Source organism: Meleagris gallopavo, chromosome 10, assembly GCF_905368555.1.
Source record: "Meleagris gallopavo chromosome 10, MGAL_WU_HG_1.1, whole genome shotgun sequence".
NCBI lineage: Eukaryota > Metazoa > Chordata > Aves > Galliformes > Phasianidae > Meleagris > Meleagris gallopavo.
Genome location: NC_139413.1, coordinates 3,147,799 through 3,162,282, shown reverse-complemented (window position 1 = coordinate 3,162,282; position 14,484 = coordinate 3,147,799). Strand labels below are relative to the sequence as shown.

Sequence of the window (14,484 nt, the reverse complement as noted above, 5' to 3'; positions counted from 1 at the left end):
GCAATTACAAAATGCCTGGCTGGTTTAACTTGAGCACTTTTTGACTTGAAAATAGTTGTATTCTTGTCCACAGCATAAAAATGAATTGATACAATCACAAAGTATCCTATTAACTTGCAGCTCTCTTAGATGCAACTCATTTTAAGAAAGGTTCTTAAAGATAAGCAATTCTTTCAAGCTTTGAGCAAGAATTTTAATTCAGATTAAGCAATTAATGGCAGCATTTTCAGCAAAAAACGGCACATGTCCAAACATAAAGTCAATTATTGGCTCTAAATTTTTAGATAACGTTTAACAAATACAGTTATTTGGAGCAACTACTATCAGCTGACATAGCCAATCAATTTAACAAACAGATGCCACAGATTTTGACATTGAGATGTTCTGCCCATTGCATGAAGCACTTGTTTCTAGTCTTAAGATTGAAGATTGAGGATTTAAGAAACCAAAGTAAACAAACAGTGGCAGTTTTATTTTTGGGAGGTGCTTCTATATGGTTGGGGCTTTTTGTTTGCTCTTTAAATTACCTATCTTATTAAAAGGATTATTAAAAGCATGTTACCATGTCTAGTAAATGCATGTCACTGTTCTTCACATTTCTTCCAGGACTCAGCAGCATCCCAAAGCATCTGTGAAGTTTTATCAAAAATATATATAGACATATATGTTAGCATTTCAAAGACAAAAACATTTTGTTGAACATAATGGCACAGCACCCACTGCTTCTAATTTAGAGAAAACCTCAGTAATTTTCTGCTAGTGTTATGGCAACACTCAGCAAACATCACAATATATATCACAGAAGTGACAATAAAATTATTTTCCAGAATGAAGACAACAGAAATTAGTGTCTAACCTATGAATTAATTGCTCTTAAAGACAATTTAAAACACTGAGTTTAAAAGACACAAGATCCCTCTACACAAATGAGACAGATTGTCAACATGAAAATAAATTTTAAATCTGCTTTCATACAATTAAATTAAAGTAACAATTTACATATTTTATCATCCGTAACCTCACTGGTGTAAATCAACATCACCCAGCTTCACAGATCCTTAAAAATACCAATTTGCTCTGGTCTTGCACTTCTGCCTATTTTTTACATCTGATCCTCTCTATTATATAGATGCAAGGATTCTTCGCAGTCACAACCTATGGCCCTCAAATGTTACATGACGAATCACTGTGACAACCTGTCATTAGAATGAGATTTTAAAAACAACAAAAAAACCCCACTAGTGTCCCCCCACGCCTCTGGATGTAGGGTATCAATCCACTATAAACCAGCTTCAATTTTGCCCAACAGATTCTATACCAGTCTCATTACCTTCATTTCACAGTACTCACTGTACTCAAAAAAAAAAAAATGGATCTAACAGGCAAGTAGGCTCACACCTTGCCTGCCACAAGCAAAGATCACCTCATCAAGTTTCAATAATGTCCTGCTAACCCCTTCTGTACGCATGCCTGTTCTCTGCTCTCTCCTTTACTTCAGACACTGGTCACTTTTTGGTAGGTTTTAATACCATTTTAATAACTGTTAGCTATTTCAAGATGCATCTTGCTTGCTTACACCTTCTGATCAAATCATGGGATGCTTTATTATTGTCATTTTATTAAGGAATGCAAGATACAAAGACTTAACAAGAGTTCTCTACAATTGCCCCACCATCTAAAGTGTGCATATACAAGAGTAGAAAGCAGCTTCTGCTACAGGGTTTGTAACCTAAACAGAAGGGACAAAGGAAATTTCATGGCCATCACCACCACTACGTGAGTATTCTGCCACAGGGATCATACATAAGTCAAGGTCTTAAATTCCAGTCCACTCATCTAACTAGCAATCTTTGATAGTTTTAAAAGTAAAAAATAATTAAAGCACGAAACTTTCCTAAACAATCAGTTAGACTTTTGAACTTTCTGCAAATCACCTTTACAGCTCTCCTTTGAGCGTACTCCACTATGAACAAGACACACTGAACCACTATGATGAACAGCAAGCTGGCTAATATGTCAGATCTCAAAGAAGGGGAAAGGAAGTTTAAAGCAATTCCATAATGAAACGTTATGGAAAAAAGGGATCACAGTTCAGAGGACTTTGCTTTGAGAACTTTTCTTTCATTTTGGTCAAGTTCTAAGCATCTCCAAGAACACAGATTAAATAACTTCTCTGGGCAATCTGTTCCAGTGCTCAGCTCCCTTTGTACTGACAACAACTTGATCCAACAGAGGAATTTCCAGAGAAGTAACTTGTGCCCACTGACTCCAATCCTTCCAGTCTGCACCTCCAGGGAGGGTCAGGCTCCATCTCTTCCCTACCCTTCTCCCAGACACCTGAAGGCACCACAAACAGCTCACATTCTCACCTTCTCTAAGACCCAATAAAAGATGCTCCATCATCTGGGCAGCTCAGTTACCCAAAGGAAAATTCAGATTTCTCAGCAAGCAGAAATCCTAAGATATTATGTGAACAGCCAGAGGACAGTAATGCAGACAATAGTTTCACAGCTTTCAAGCAAAACCAATTTCATGGACAGTAGCAAATACAACAGACAACAATGATGAAGACTCATCTATACAGCATAACACAGTGCCACATAAAAAACAGCGCAGGTGCCAGGACTTGTACTGAGCCACACGAGCAGGCTTCTGTGAGACTAATGAGACCAGGCAGAATGTCCCATGGACCAACTGCACCACTTTTTGTTCCTGAGGTAGAAATAGCTCAGAAGGAGCTATAGTTTATGACAACAGAGTGGTCACTAGCTTTGGTAAGCCTGCTAAAGAAACCTGCAGGCTTGAGATTCAGAGGCAGGTGAAACATCTGTGCTTTTCTAAGGCACCAGCTCACCAGATCCCAGCTCTCACTGCCCTTCCATCAGATGGGAATAGGCTGTGATGTACTTCTCAAAGATTCTGGCCTGTATGCTTCCAAAAGAAAGGGAGTGAGTAAAACGTGATTCCTGCAGAAGTAGATACTGGTGATGACTGGTAATATCCTGCTACTGGAAGAGTCAAGGCTACTCTTCTAAGTTCAAAAGAGTAAAATGACTTCAAATGAGTTCAAGCAATAGTGAGCAACCAGCCAGTATTCTGCACATCAACCCCACAAGTACAGGCTCCAGCCTAAGGGACACTTGGTACGAGTCCTCCACATGAACGGTAGTGTTCTACCATTAAGCACCTCTCAACAAGAACAAAGGCAATCCTATTGCCTCTCAGAACAAAAGGCTGTTTCTTCACTCTCCAAAACAACTCTCCTACATCCCTCAATCATTAACCAGAATTTTCTTCTTGAACCCTGTAAGTAACAGAGACGTGATACCCCACGTAGCAGCCATGAGCCTACATAGTGCCACCCACAGCTCTCAGCTGCAATGCAGGACAGAACAATGCCTCTTCACCTGCTTTGAACAACAGAAAAGCAGGCAAGCCCCAGCTCAAATAGGCATCACAGCCAGAAAGCAACACAGGATCCCCTGTGGGAAGCACCTACTCTGATCCCAGCCCTATCTGAACACCACTTACTGGCATCAGCAGAGGTTTCTCAGGTGGTTTTTTCTGAAACCATCAACACAGATTTTTGGAACACTTTTGACTACAGGCCACTCTTCTTCATCAACAATCACATTTTTCCATTATGATTTCCCTTAGAAATACTTCTGAGAATGCATTAAATAGCTAGAAGTTCTCATGTGATGTCAACTGATCATGCTAATTTTTTTTATTTCAATACTGTATTCTGTATTTATATAAAATGACTTGCAAGGTTGTGCATGTCACACCAATTAAACAACTTACCAGCAAAGCTTGTGATGATAAAAATAACATCCATATTGAATCATCCTAAATACCACCTAAGTTAAAGCTCTTTTCTAATGAAGATAGTTCATAGAGGGAAAAAAAAAACAACCAACCAACATAAAACCAAGCTCCTTAAGATCCCCCACAAGGAAAATGCTGAATAGAGAATTAATATTATTCAGAAAAGCTTAAAGTTCATCATCCATGAAGTTTCAAATCAACTTTATTTCAATTACAAATTTAATCTACTGAGAAGCAAAAGAACAGTTTTACATACTGATAAAATAATTTGTTGTGTCCTTCTTGTTAGAGAAAATTACAGTTTCATTTTTGAAAAAAATAGCCTGAAAGCAAATAGAGATGAATCTTAGGCTATATGAGTTTCTTAGATTCTCCTGTTATCTTGAATTCTCTTCAACAGGAGTGAATTCTCCTATTGTTACTTTTTTGGTAAGATTGCCATCTGGTGGCATTTGCTCTTTTTAAAATATGAGGTATTGAGAAAGAATTTCCTAATTTAAGCTAATGCAATGCCTACCACTGTTGTAGCACAAGTCCCCTGTTACTGAACGTAGCAACAAAGAGCTACTCTTCATGCTCTTCTTCTGCTTTTTTGTGCAGCTGTCTTCCTCAAAAGATATTTATTTTGTCTAAAAGAATTCTCCCCTCATTTAGTTTCCAGTATATACACCTTTGGTCACCAACCATACCTGAGATCCTCACTACTACTTCAAGATAAATATTGGAAGAGGAAACAGATCTGAGTTTAACATAGTTCAGACAACCCAACTTGGTTACTTTCACAACACAGCCAGTGGTGATAAGGAAGGGTTATAACAAACATGTGTTTCTGTGCTACTTAAGAACAAGAAAAAACAAAGTGAAAAGTATATGAATGCCCTAAGTATCCAAGTTCAAAAAAATTCACATTCAAAAAATGCAATTAGAATGAAAAGTCTGCTTATTACATGCTATGCTTCCACCCTAAAAATCACATCAGCTACTTAAACAGATAATTAAAATTTAACCATGCACCTATAAGTGAATTTTATTATGCAATAATGCTGTGTCACTGTTTTTCTTCTTTCAGTTGCATAACCTGCAAAGCCAGGTTGAGAACTTGTGTTCTCATAAAAAGGTAATCTGCATTACTTTTATATGGCTCTTACCTTTCAATGGCCAGTTCTTTGTTCGAGAGCTGCTGAACTGTAATCACCACTTTCTTCTCAATTCCCTGCTTGAGTTTGAAATATAATTTGTCTCTGTCCTTTGGCACAGGGCTAAAAGAAATTTTTAAAAAGTTAATATGAAAAGAGGACATTAACTGTTAAGTGCAGCAGAGAAGAGTAACCCACTTAAGCTGTTTATGACTTGTTTGAGACCTTGCCATTTAAACTTGGTTAATAAACCAACACTGAAGAAAAAGCTGTATCTCACACCTAGTATCTTAACTATCCAGAGAAATTATCAGGATCACATAGCCAAAAATGCATAGGGTATTTTGGTTTTTGAAACAAGAGAACACGTGCACCATATGAACCAAAAAAACAACAGGACATTTTCACAGAATCAACTCTTCTCATCAACTCTGTCCATTTCAGAAGTCGTGTAATTAACTATTAGGTTAAAAAATATTTTGCTTCCCTGTAACGCTCAGAGAATTTTACAGCATTCTAAACCTTTGATGCATTCAGAATTCATTAAATCACAGAATCACAGAATGGCCAGGGTTGGAAGGGACCTGAAGGATGATGAATCTTCAACCCCCTGCCACACACAGGGCCACCAACCTCCACATTTAATTCCAGCCCAGGCTGCCCAGGACCCCATCCAACCTGGCCTTGAACACTTCCAGGGATGGACAGGGCATCCACAGCCTCTCTGGGCAGCTGTTCCAGCACCTCACCACTCTCATAGCAAAGAACTTCCCCCTGACATCCAACCTCAATCTTACCTCCTTCAATTAAACTAACTTAAAAGAGCACTACATTGTATTTATTCGAGAAAACTGGTTTGACAGAAGTTTGTACAGACATCCTACGATCTTTTCCATTTGCACAGGCCTATCTTGAGCATTTCTATCAACAGATACATCTTTCAAAGAAGCTAATTTCAAAAGGGTGTTCATTTTTAAATCCTTAAACAGAAAACATACAGAGAAGAAAACTATAAAAACAAAGCAATAGCTTCCTCCTTATAGCAGGTCCACTTATGAAAAGAAGCTAAACCAATTTCACTGCAGCACAACAGTTGTGCATTCTGCAAGTATGTCTGACTCAAAGAGATTTTCAACTTTCCCATTCCATTCAGATTACCTGAAATTTCCTTTTCCATCATCTTCTTTGACTTCTAAGGAAACACTGAAAGTGTACACATCACTGTCTGGAGTAGGAAGAATGAAGTCCTTAACGTGATCAGATGCTTGTTTGGAAGAACGTTTGAACGCTGTGGAGAAGCTATATAAAATTCGGCTGACCTGCAGAAAAGCAAAAGAACAAGTGGTATTATAAATACTAAAACTTGAAAAAAACCCATCTTTGCTCTTTTTTTTTCCTTTTTCTTTTTCTTTTTTTTTTTTTAAACTTTATTTAAAACACAAAGCTTTTAGATTGTGTGTTTCACAACCACTCTGCAATGTTTTCTCAATAAGTTAATATGTTACAAGATTGGGAATGCAACTCATTAGAAGACCCTAATAATTTTTCAAGCTGTGCCTTTAATAACACATCTTACAATTTGCTCAAGTAGAATCTTGTTTTGTCATCTTTTTCATCCCTTACTCTTCCAGCCTAAAAAAATCCTCCTATCTCAAACTATCAGCAGTTCTTCCCAAAATATCAAGGGCAATCACAGCATTATAAAGTGATTCTTTCTAACTCCCAAGATCTACATTGCAACACTAACCTGGAACGTACTCAAACGAGGCCTGAAAAACAAAAGGCTTTCTACAATATCCCCATTACAATGCACTTTGCTATCTTATTGAAATAGTGTAACTTTTAACTTGTATTAACAGTCACACTTGACTATCTGCACATTCTCTAAAATCCACTGAACATGTGTTAATATATTTCTCAAATACATACCATTCCCAAATCTGGAATAACTTCCCCAGGTATGCCCTGCATCCTTTATATGAGCCATTATACCATATTTAATACTTACTGCCTCTTTAATTTCACAAGAGAAAACATGAATCTGGAACTCTTCTGTTCCACAACTGCTTTCAGTAAACGCAAAGCAGTCACTTTCTGAAGTCCCATTCTGTCCACGCACACAAAACAACACCTTATAGATTGGAAAAGAGGCTATCTCCACATTGCTTGACTGATCTATTATTCTGCCAAGGAAAGGAACAGTGAAGAACAGAAAAAACCAAATCAAACAAACGTACACAAAATAACTTCCTGCAATTAAATAAATACCTAAACTTACACCTAAGTATACAAGATGGAGAGTAGGAACAGATAAGCCAGGCTTTCTGGATGTAAGATGTAAATACTTCTGGTTGCAACACTGGCCTAATTTTTTAATGCTTCAAGAAAACACAGTACCTCTTCCAACACAGCAGAAATCAATGAACAAGATGCTTCAGAATATTTGGCCCTAAAGCTGATGAACAGGCACTTGCTGATAACCAGCACAGAGAAACTAACACACAGATACTCCTACACCCAAAAATGACTTTCAACCTTACGCTTCATTTTCACTGGTTTGAAGAGGCCCAACTCAACATTTTAAGTATTTCAAGAAGATGCCCACAAAGAAGTGAAACAAGATCATCAATACAGCACTTCCACAGACTCTCCTTTTACAGGGTGAGGTGTCACACTGTACTGTACAAGAACCTGAGCCAAAAATCCAACAATTCTACCTCCCTGTGAGAGTAACAAACTTCAAATCCACCTTCCACGTGCGGTGCAAGTAACAAAAGAATCATTTACACGTTACCTTACAGAGCCTTCTGGAACATTGGGAACATAGAGTGTTACAGATAGAGGGGCCTGACTTGAGGATTTCATGTTTGCCATGGCACGTAGAGCTTCTGGCTCATTGCGAGGGGCAGACACCTTCATGCAACCCAGGTAAGTCAGTTTGTTAAACAACACGCTGTCCTCTTCCAAGGGCTCATGGGGAGAAGAAGACCTTCGTGTAGACACTTCTGAAAATGAAGAAACCATTTATTTAACTATTTGTTTTTATTTTTACATATGGTTTACTGAACAAGTTCCATAGCAAAATCTCTTGCTGCTTGTAAGAATGGACACAGGGATCAAAGTCCAGCAGTGAGAAATCCACTCAGCATTAATTAATTAATTTTAATGTTATGTCTATTCTAACACAGGTTTCCAAGTATTGCTTTAGGTCAAATTATCATTTGATTCTTTTTAGCTATGCTAAAGTAAGTATTCCTTACCTAGTTCAATTTGCTAACATCCCCAAATTTCTACTCGTTATTTTTGCATAGAGATGCTTCTAATTCTCTTCTCTCCCATGAATTTACAATTTGTAAAGAATTATTAAATTCAAATGTGGTTCACATTCTTGAGGTAGATACACTGACTGCATGAAAACATCAGGGAACTGGAGAAAAGGTAAGGGACACTTGCTCTTCTAATCAGAGGAAGAGAAGCATTCTTTTTGGATTATCCTTCTGTGTTTTTGAAAGGCATTTTGGCATTTAAGAAAAGAGAGGTGAAGTTAAAAAAAAAAAAAAAAAACAGAAGTATGAATCAGAGTAATCCAGGTTGGATTAACTCTAGAGATCCTTTCCATCTTAAACTCATTTACAATGAGAACGAGTTACACTAGAGCTGGCTGAATCAGGTTGCTCAAGGTCCTGTTCAGCTGAGTTTTAGCTCCAAGAATGGAAATTCCAAGTCTCTCCCAGCATTTTGCCGTTTTTCATATTTCTCTTGACTACAACCAGTGCTTGTGAAACAATTAAGTAAAAAATGCTGCAGAACTGAATGTATGTCAATGGACATAATCTTGAAATTTCTCATATTCCACCAGCAGCATCTCTATCTTACCTAGAGTACATTCAGCAGTTACCTGACACTGAGTCCCAACTAAACCAGAGCTGGTGACAAAACAAAAATTATCTTGATGAAAACTGAGCAGCAAAGGGGTATCGATCTGGTAATGATCTATTCCTATCTACAATCTTCTCCTAATGAGAAAACTTGAAGATGCTACACAATATTCTCCAGAATACTTACAGAATTAAGTTCCAGAAAGCATTACATCTATTTTAACTTCAAGCTTTAAAGAAAAGAACTGCCATCCATGGGAAGGTATGGGGTGATGGGACATAAGACAGGGGTACTCTTCAGGAATACCTGTAGTAGAAGGGTCTAAAACAAGTTGCAAGGACGGTTGATTTGTTTGACCTGCTGAGCCAAGTCCAGATGCCTGGCTGCATGCATCACTAGAACCTTCAGAGAAAGCAGTGGAGTTGTTCTGGTCTTTTTCAGAATCCCTCAGTATCTCCTCCATTGCCTTCTCCAGCTGATCATCTCCATTTGAAAACACCTGTAAGAAGGAGATTAGTTTTTTTCCCCAAAAATATATAGCTATGTGTATGTTTATTTTGGCTACTATCTTTCAAACACACAATCTTGCTGCAAAAGTTAAGAAATACTGCTAAACACAACAAGCTAAGCACTCAGTACAACAGATATATCACTAAGAGGAACCTATCAGGTAAGGTGTTAAAAATCCACAAAACAGTCTGAGGTCACTAGTCACTGCATCTTCTCCTTCCTAATACTTAATAGTAAAATCATTACAAATCAAGGAGCAATAACCAGTAAGCAAATTGTGAGTTTGTTGTCTTTTATTTATTTCCCAACTTAAAAGCGCAAAGGAAGAACCTAACTATCACTTTTATGTCAACTTTTCTTATTTTTAAAAAGGCATGCTAAATAATCTGTTCATAAGTAAAAAAAAAGCTGAGCAATGTGGATAGTTTTTATTATCAAAATAACAACAGCTACTTTCTTTTTCTAAAAGTGACAGAATCTGCTGTCTGCAAGGTCAAAGCATTCAGCATAACGCAATTTGGCTCACTGTAACTAGTTGCTCATGCCTTCACATCTAATCCTGTCTTTTAACCTCCTCAGGTTCTGCTGCATGGTTTTGTGGAGCATGGCAGGCAGCAGAACGACATTCTCCTGACAAAACAAAAAGGAATTATTTGTATAGAGTCACAACTATTTCTTACATCATTCTCCAGCTGTAGAATCGATGTTTCACAAGAGGAATATCTTAGCTTTCTAGATGGAAAGACACAGGATGGGCAAGTAACCTGGCCATGGCTGCCCCCTTCCTGCAGAGTGCCAGCAGTGGGGTCAGCTGTTTGCATTCTAGTTTCACACGACCCTGTCCCTCCTCCCAACCAGCAGCCAATGCTGACAGCAATTTTCCTGTGCCATGGTAGACACTACTGTATACCTCAAAGCTTAGTACTAAAGCATGCTGAAGCCAAAAGATGTCAGAATCAAGATTAACTCAAATATAACTTGATCCCATGACATATATGTGCTTTTTTATATTTAACCAAATACAACACGTGTGTTCACAATGCTAGTCCAACAACCATCCAAAACCTACAGACCTCTGTTAAAATAACAGAGGATTGTGTTTAGATTCTCAATTCAAAACAAAGAAATAACAGAATTTGTTACACATTTTCCTTACAGAAAATTGTACTTTCTTGGTCATATCCAAGCCATTTCAGATGTCTCACCAATTTTTCCATATAGCAGGAAAGTAAGTATATATAGAAATAGCCAGAACGTGTCAGACATTCCCCCTCCCAAAAAAAAAAAAAAAAGAGCCTTTGCAGATACCAGCATTTCCAACCAAAAACCAACACAGCCAGCAATAAAGCTGCTTTACGGATTCTACCATCTAGATATAATTACTAAAGAAGTAGTCAGTGTTAAGTTAATTTAATTTCAGACTGAAATTATCAGTTGTAAACTGTCCAACAGCTATGGAAAGATAGAATCACTGCTGTCATTTCAAGGGGAACAAATTCCTGTTTTTCCAAGTGGATCACATCTGCTGTAACAACTGAATTGGGGAAAACTGCAATTAACCAATTAGCTGTTACCCAAATACTGAAACATTCAGGCATTCTGTGGTAGAAAGCTTCCACAGGTCTTAGTCGTGCTTAAGGCAGCACCAAGAAGGAAACAAAAACAAGGTCCGCTGTGGTCTATTCCTATGCACCCTCGTTGTGCTCTTCAATGAAAAAAACATTCTAAGGCTCTGACCCCTAAATAAAGAATACCTCCTAAGCATTAATCTGTAACTTATTCTTTGACAAGAATATTTTAGTCCCTGTTTAATGTATAAATCCACAGAACACTAACAAAGCTAGCCCCTGAAGAAGTTACTACAGAAGAAAAACTGAAGTGCCACATTTGGACAGACTTCCTTAATCTGAGCTCTTAATTTCACTGGCAACAAGCACTGACGAAAATGGGCAGATAAGATTCTCCTCAAGCACACACAAGTATCTTTAGTTAAACGCTTCAAAGAAACGGCTCTTTTTTGGCTCAATATGAATCTTATTATATATTTCAAATAGAACAGCAGTAAACCTTTAGCTGAGGTTTTGCATCTTTCCCAGAGGAGTCCTCAGTTTGCTGGTGAACCACGACAAACTCTTCATTAATTAACGTGGAAACGGTTTCAGGAATTCTCCTGGCTTTGCTGAACGATGTTCTGACTTCCATCTCAGGTCAGCAGCTTTCTGCCACAGCCACCTGCAGAAGGAAAAAACATTATGAACAGATTAAAAACGTGTTCTTTAATATCTCAACAGGTGTAACAGGAAGTTTCTACCAGATAATATAATACCTAAAGTTGTATGAACGCATTATACTACACTGAATGACATTTCTCTGATTCCATTGGTGTAAGAACTTTTTTTAATAGTAAAGTGTATTTTGGGATATTAAAAATCTGTGTTTGAACAGCAGAAACTGTTATCTGCATGGATAGATAACTCCTAACAGAGTTCACCTTGGAGCTTCCACTTTTACTATTTCTAATCCTCCAGAGCCTGCTCCCTCTACCTCCCCCAATTCCTGCCCTTTTGTCTGCTTTTCTCTCATACACATGCATTTCTCAACATCAGTGTCACCCAGGTTGTGTGAAGATGCAAATTACCCTATGACTAATTTTCCAAGTGTATGCCATACTATGAAAACATGTTTAGCAACGTTTTCTCAGCAAGGTATTTATATCTATATGTGATGAAGCATCAAAGATCATACTAAACCACAATTGCATTCTTCTCAGCAGTTTCTCTGAAAAGTCTACAACAGTTAATCACATTACTCGCAAAAAAAAAAGAATTAGCTGTAAATATTACAGAAACCAAGAACAGGTTTTCTCTTCTCTGTGCAGAAATAAGCTCAGGCACAACCAAAAAAAGGCAAAGGACTGGTATCTCTGCAAGTTCATTTAAAAGAGTATCAAAAAAAAAAACCAACAAAAAAAAAGCAGTTGAAATCATTCCCAGCACTCCTGAATGAGAAAAACTGTATGTAACCAACACAAAGAGAGAATCATCTCTATTAGTGTGGAACATTTTCCCTGGACCCTAGGCTAAAATGTTGTCTTTAAAGTGTCTCTGTGTTTTTATAACTCCTCTGTTAAAAGAAGAAAAGGCATAAAGGCATTTTCAGATACTCTTGGTAAATAGCACATACTTCCAGACACAGTGTACTTCCTTATCAGTTTCCAGAGAGCACTGCTTTGGCTTGGTGCTGCACAGTTTCCTTAAGAGACCAAGCTGCGATGAATAACCCACAGCAGAGAGGGGACCTTCCCTTACTGCCTTCTTTGCAAGGTGGGGCACAATGCTTACCCTGAAGCTGGATACAGAGACCTAAAGCTCAGCTCGGTGCCCACCAACCCCAGTTTCACGCTGGGAGGCTCAGCTCCCACAGAGGGGAGCTCAGCCAGACCCGTGCTGTGACTTGTGAGCACAGACAGGTTTTGCTTCTCACTGCCTGCACAGCAATACCGGGGCACAGGACCGTGCCATGCTCGCTTCTCAGTTTTAGTTTCAAAGCATGCAATCGAGAGCACAAATTTAGGTTTACTGGCAGGGAAGCACATAAACAGCCCTTCAGACGTGCAAGTCCCCCTCCATTCTGAGCAAGCACTATTTAAGCCTGCTAGCCACAGCAGGCAGTTCAGCAACTTTGTACCAAAAAAACAAATTCGGGAACTAAGCCAAGTTCAATACAAAACCATTCCGTGTCACTTGTGAAACCACAGTCAATATGCTTTTGCTCTTCTCAAGACTTGATCTATTTACACACACCTCTCTCCAAACAAGTTTTCCCTCTCCCTAACACAACCACAGTTCTACCTTCCCAGTCAGTGAGAGCGTTACACACAGAGATCCCACCGAATCGTATCACGGAATCACAGAACGACCTGGGTTGAAAAGGACCACAGTGATCATCTAGTTTCAACCCCCTGCTATGTGCAGGGTCAACAACCACCAACTCAACTTCGAGTACTGTATTACAGCACAGGAAACTTGTCAGGAGAGTGGCATTAGGAAAAAGCCACCCAACAGCTGTAATATTCAGAGAGAGACTACCAGTTTGGACTGGCAGTGCAATGAACCCAAAGCAGCAGCTTGCAGACATGACATCATGTGGGCTCCAGCCAACCTTAGGCCATGGATTCTCCACTGAAGTCAGCTTCATTTCAGCGTTTTAAGGCATCTGAGCTCTAAAGGTCTTCCTGGCAAAAGGGACCAAAAAAAGTTTTATATTTAAAAGACTGAGAATATTATTAAAAAAAAAAAAAAAAACAGATGAACAAACTGCTTAACAAGTATCAGGCTGTAAAAGCATATTTATTTGCAATAAACACCAATCTAGTTCAACTTGGATACTTATCTCAAAGTAATTCTTCAGTATAATAATGGAATTTGATACTTACAGAGTTCTTTAAAGACAATGAAAGAACATAAATACACACTCCCCAAACACAGCATACTGTGCATGAGCATCAGGTCTGCAAGGTTACTCCAGCACTGGAGAAAACAGCAGAGGATGACAGCCAGCCCTCCTGGCCACGTCAGCAGAATGGATGCAGACCCCCCCCCCCAAGGCTCCTCCTGTCTCTTAAGTTTCAATCAGAGAGCTCTGAGCACATATGCACTTTATGATAAATGGTTCTACTGCATTAACTGTTGTAAGACAAATGCCAGCTGCTGCACCACCTTCTGTCTGCAGCATGGAGGACAGGCAGACACGTCAACTGCCAAAAGCTTTTTGTAGCAGTGTATAAGAAAAGCCACAGTAAATGCACGCTTTTAAAGAGAAAATGATGATAACGCAACTAGAAAAGCATAACAAAATATGCCCATGTAGGTAAAGACAGTTTTAGGGAAGTTCCTCTTCTGGAACAGAGGAAGGAAATATAATTAACACGAGATGACTGCAGGGAATTTCTAATTCCGTTCAGAATTCCTACAAGCATACCATGCATGTCATTGCACTTACAGTACATTTACAAGCTATTTAACGTTGTTGGGAGTGCAGCTCAAGCCTGACCATCCACATGGTGAGCAGACACACCTCTGCCACGCTGAGCAAAACACCACCCTGAACACCTTCATTCCTGCCTTTCATT

General features: G+C 38.7%; 1 protein-coding gene across 4 annotated transcripts in view; it reads right to left on the bottom strand.

Moving 5' to 3' along the window:
- The window catches only part of RABGAP1L (RAB GTPase activating protein 1 like), a 200,308-nt gene that overhangs the window by 174,046 nt on the left and 11,778 nt on the right, over positions 1-14,484 (bottom strand). For 2 of the 4 annotated variants that reach the window (XM_085231857.1, XM_085231858.1), the window contains exons 2-8: positions 11,421-11,585; positions 9,150-9,342; positions 7,759-7,969; positions 6,973-7,147; positions 6,123-6,283; positions 4,977-5,087; positions 563-629 (exon numbers count right to left, since the gene is read on the bottom strand). In XM_085231857.1, coding sequence (XP_085087983.1) covers positions 563-629; positions 4,977-5,087; positions 6,123-6,283; positions 6,973-7,147; positions 7,759-7,969; positions 9,150-9,342; positions 11,421-11,555 — 1,053 coding nt within the window. In that variant the 5' untranslated portion in view covers positions 11,556-11,585. The remainder of the gene's footprint in view (positions 1-562; positions 630-4,976; positions 5,088-6,122; positions 6,284-6,972; positions 7,148-7,758; positions 7,970-9,149; positions 9,343-11,420; positions 11,586-14,484) is intronic. The other 2 variants (XM_085231859.1, XM_085231860.1) reach the window with 2 other exon arrangements.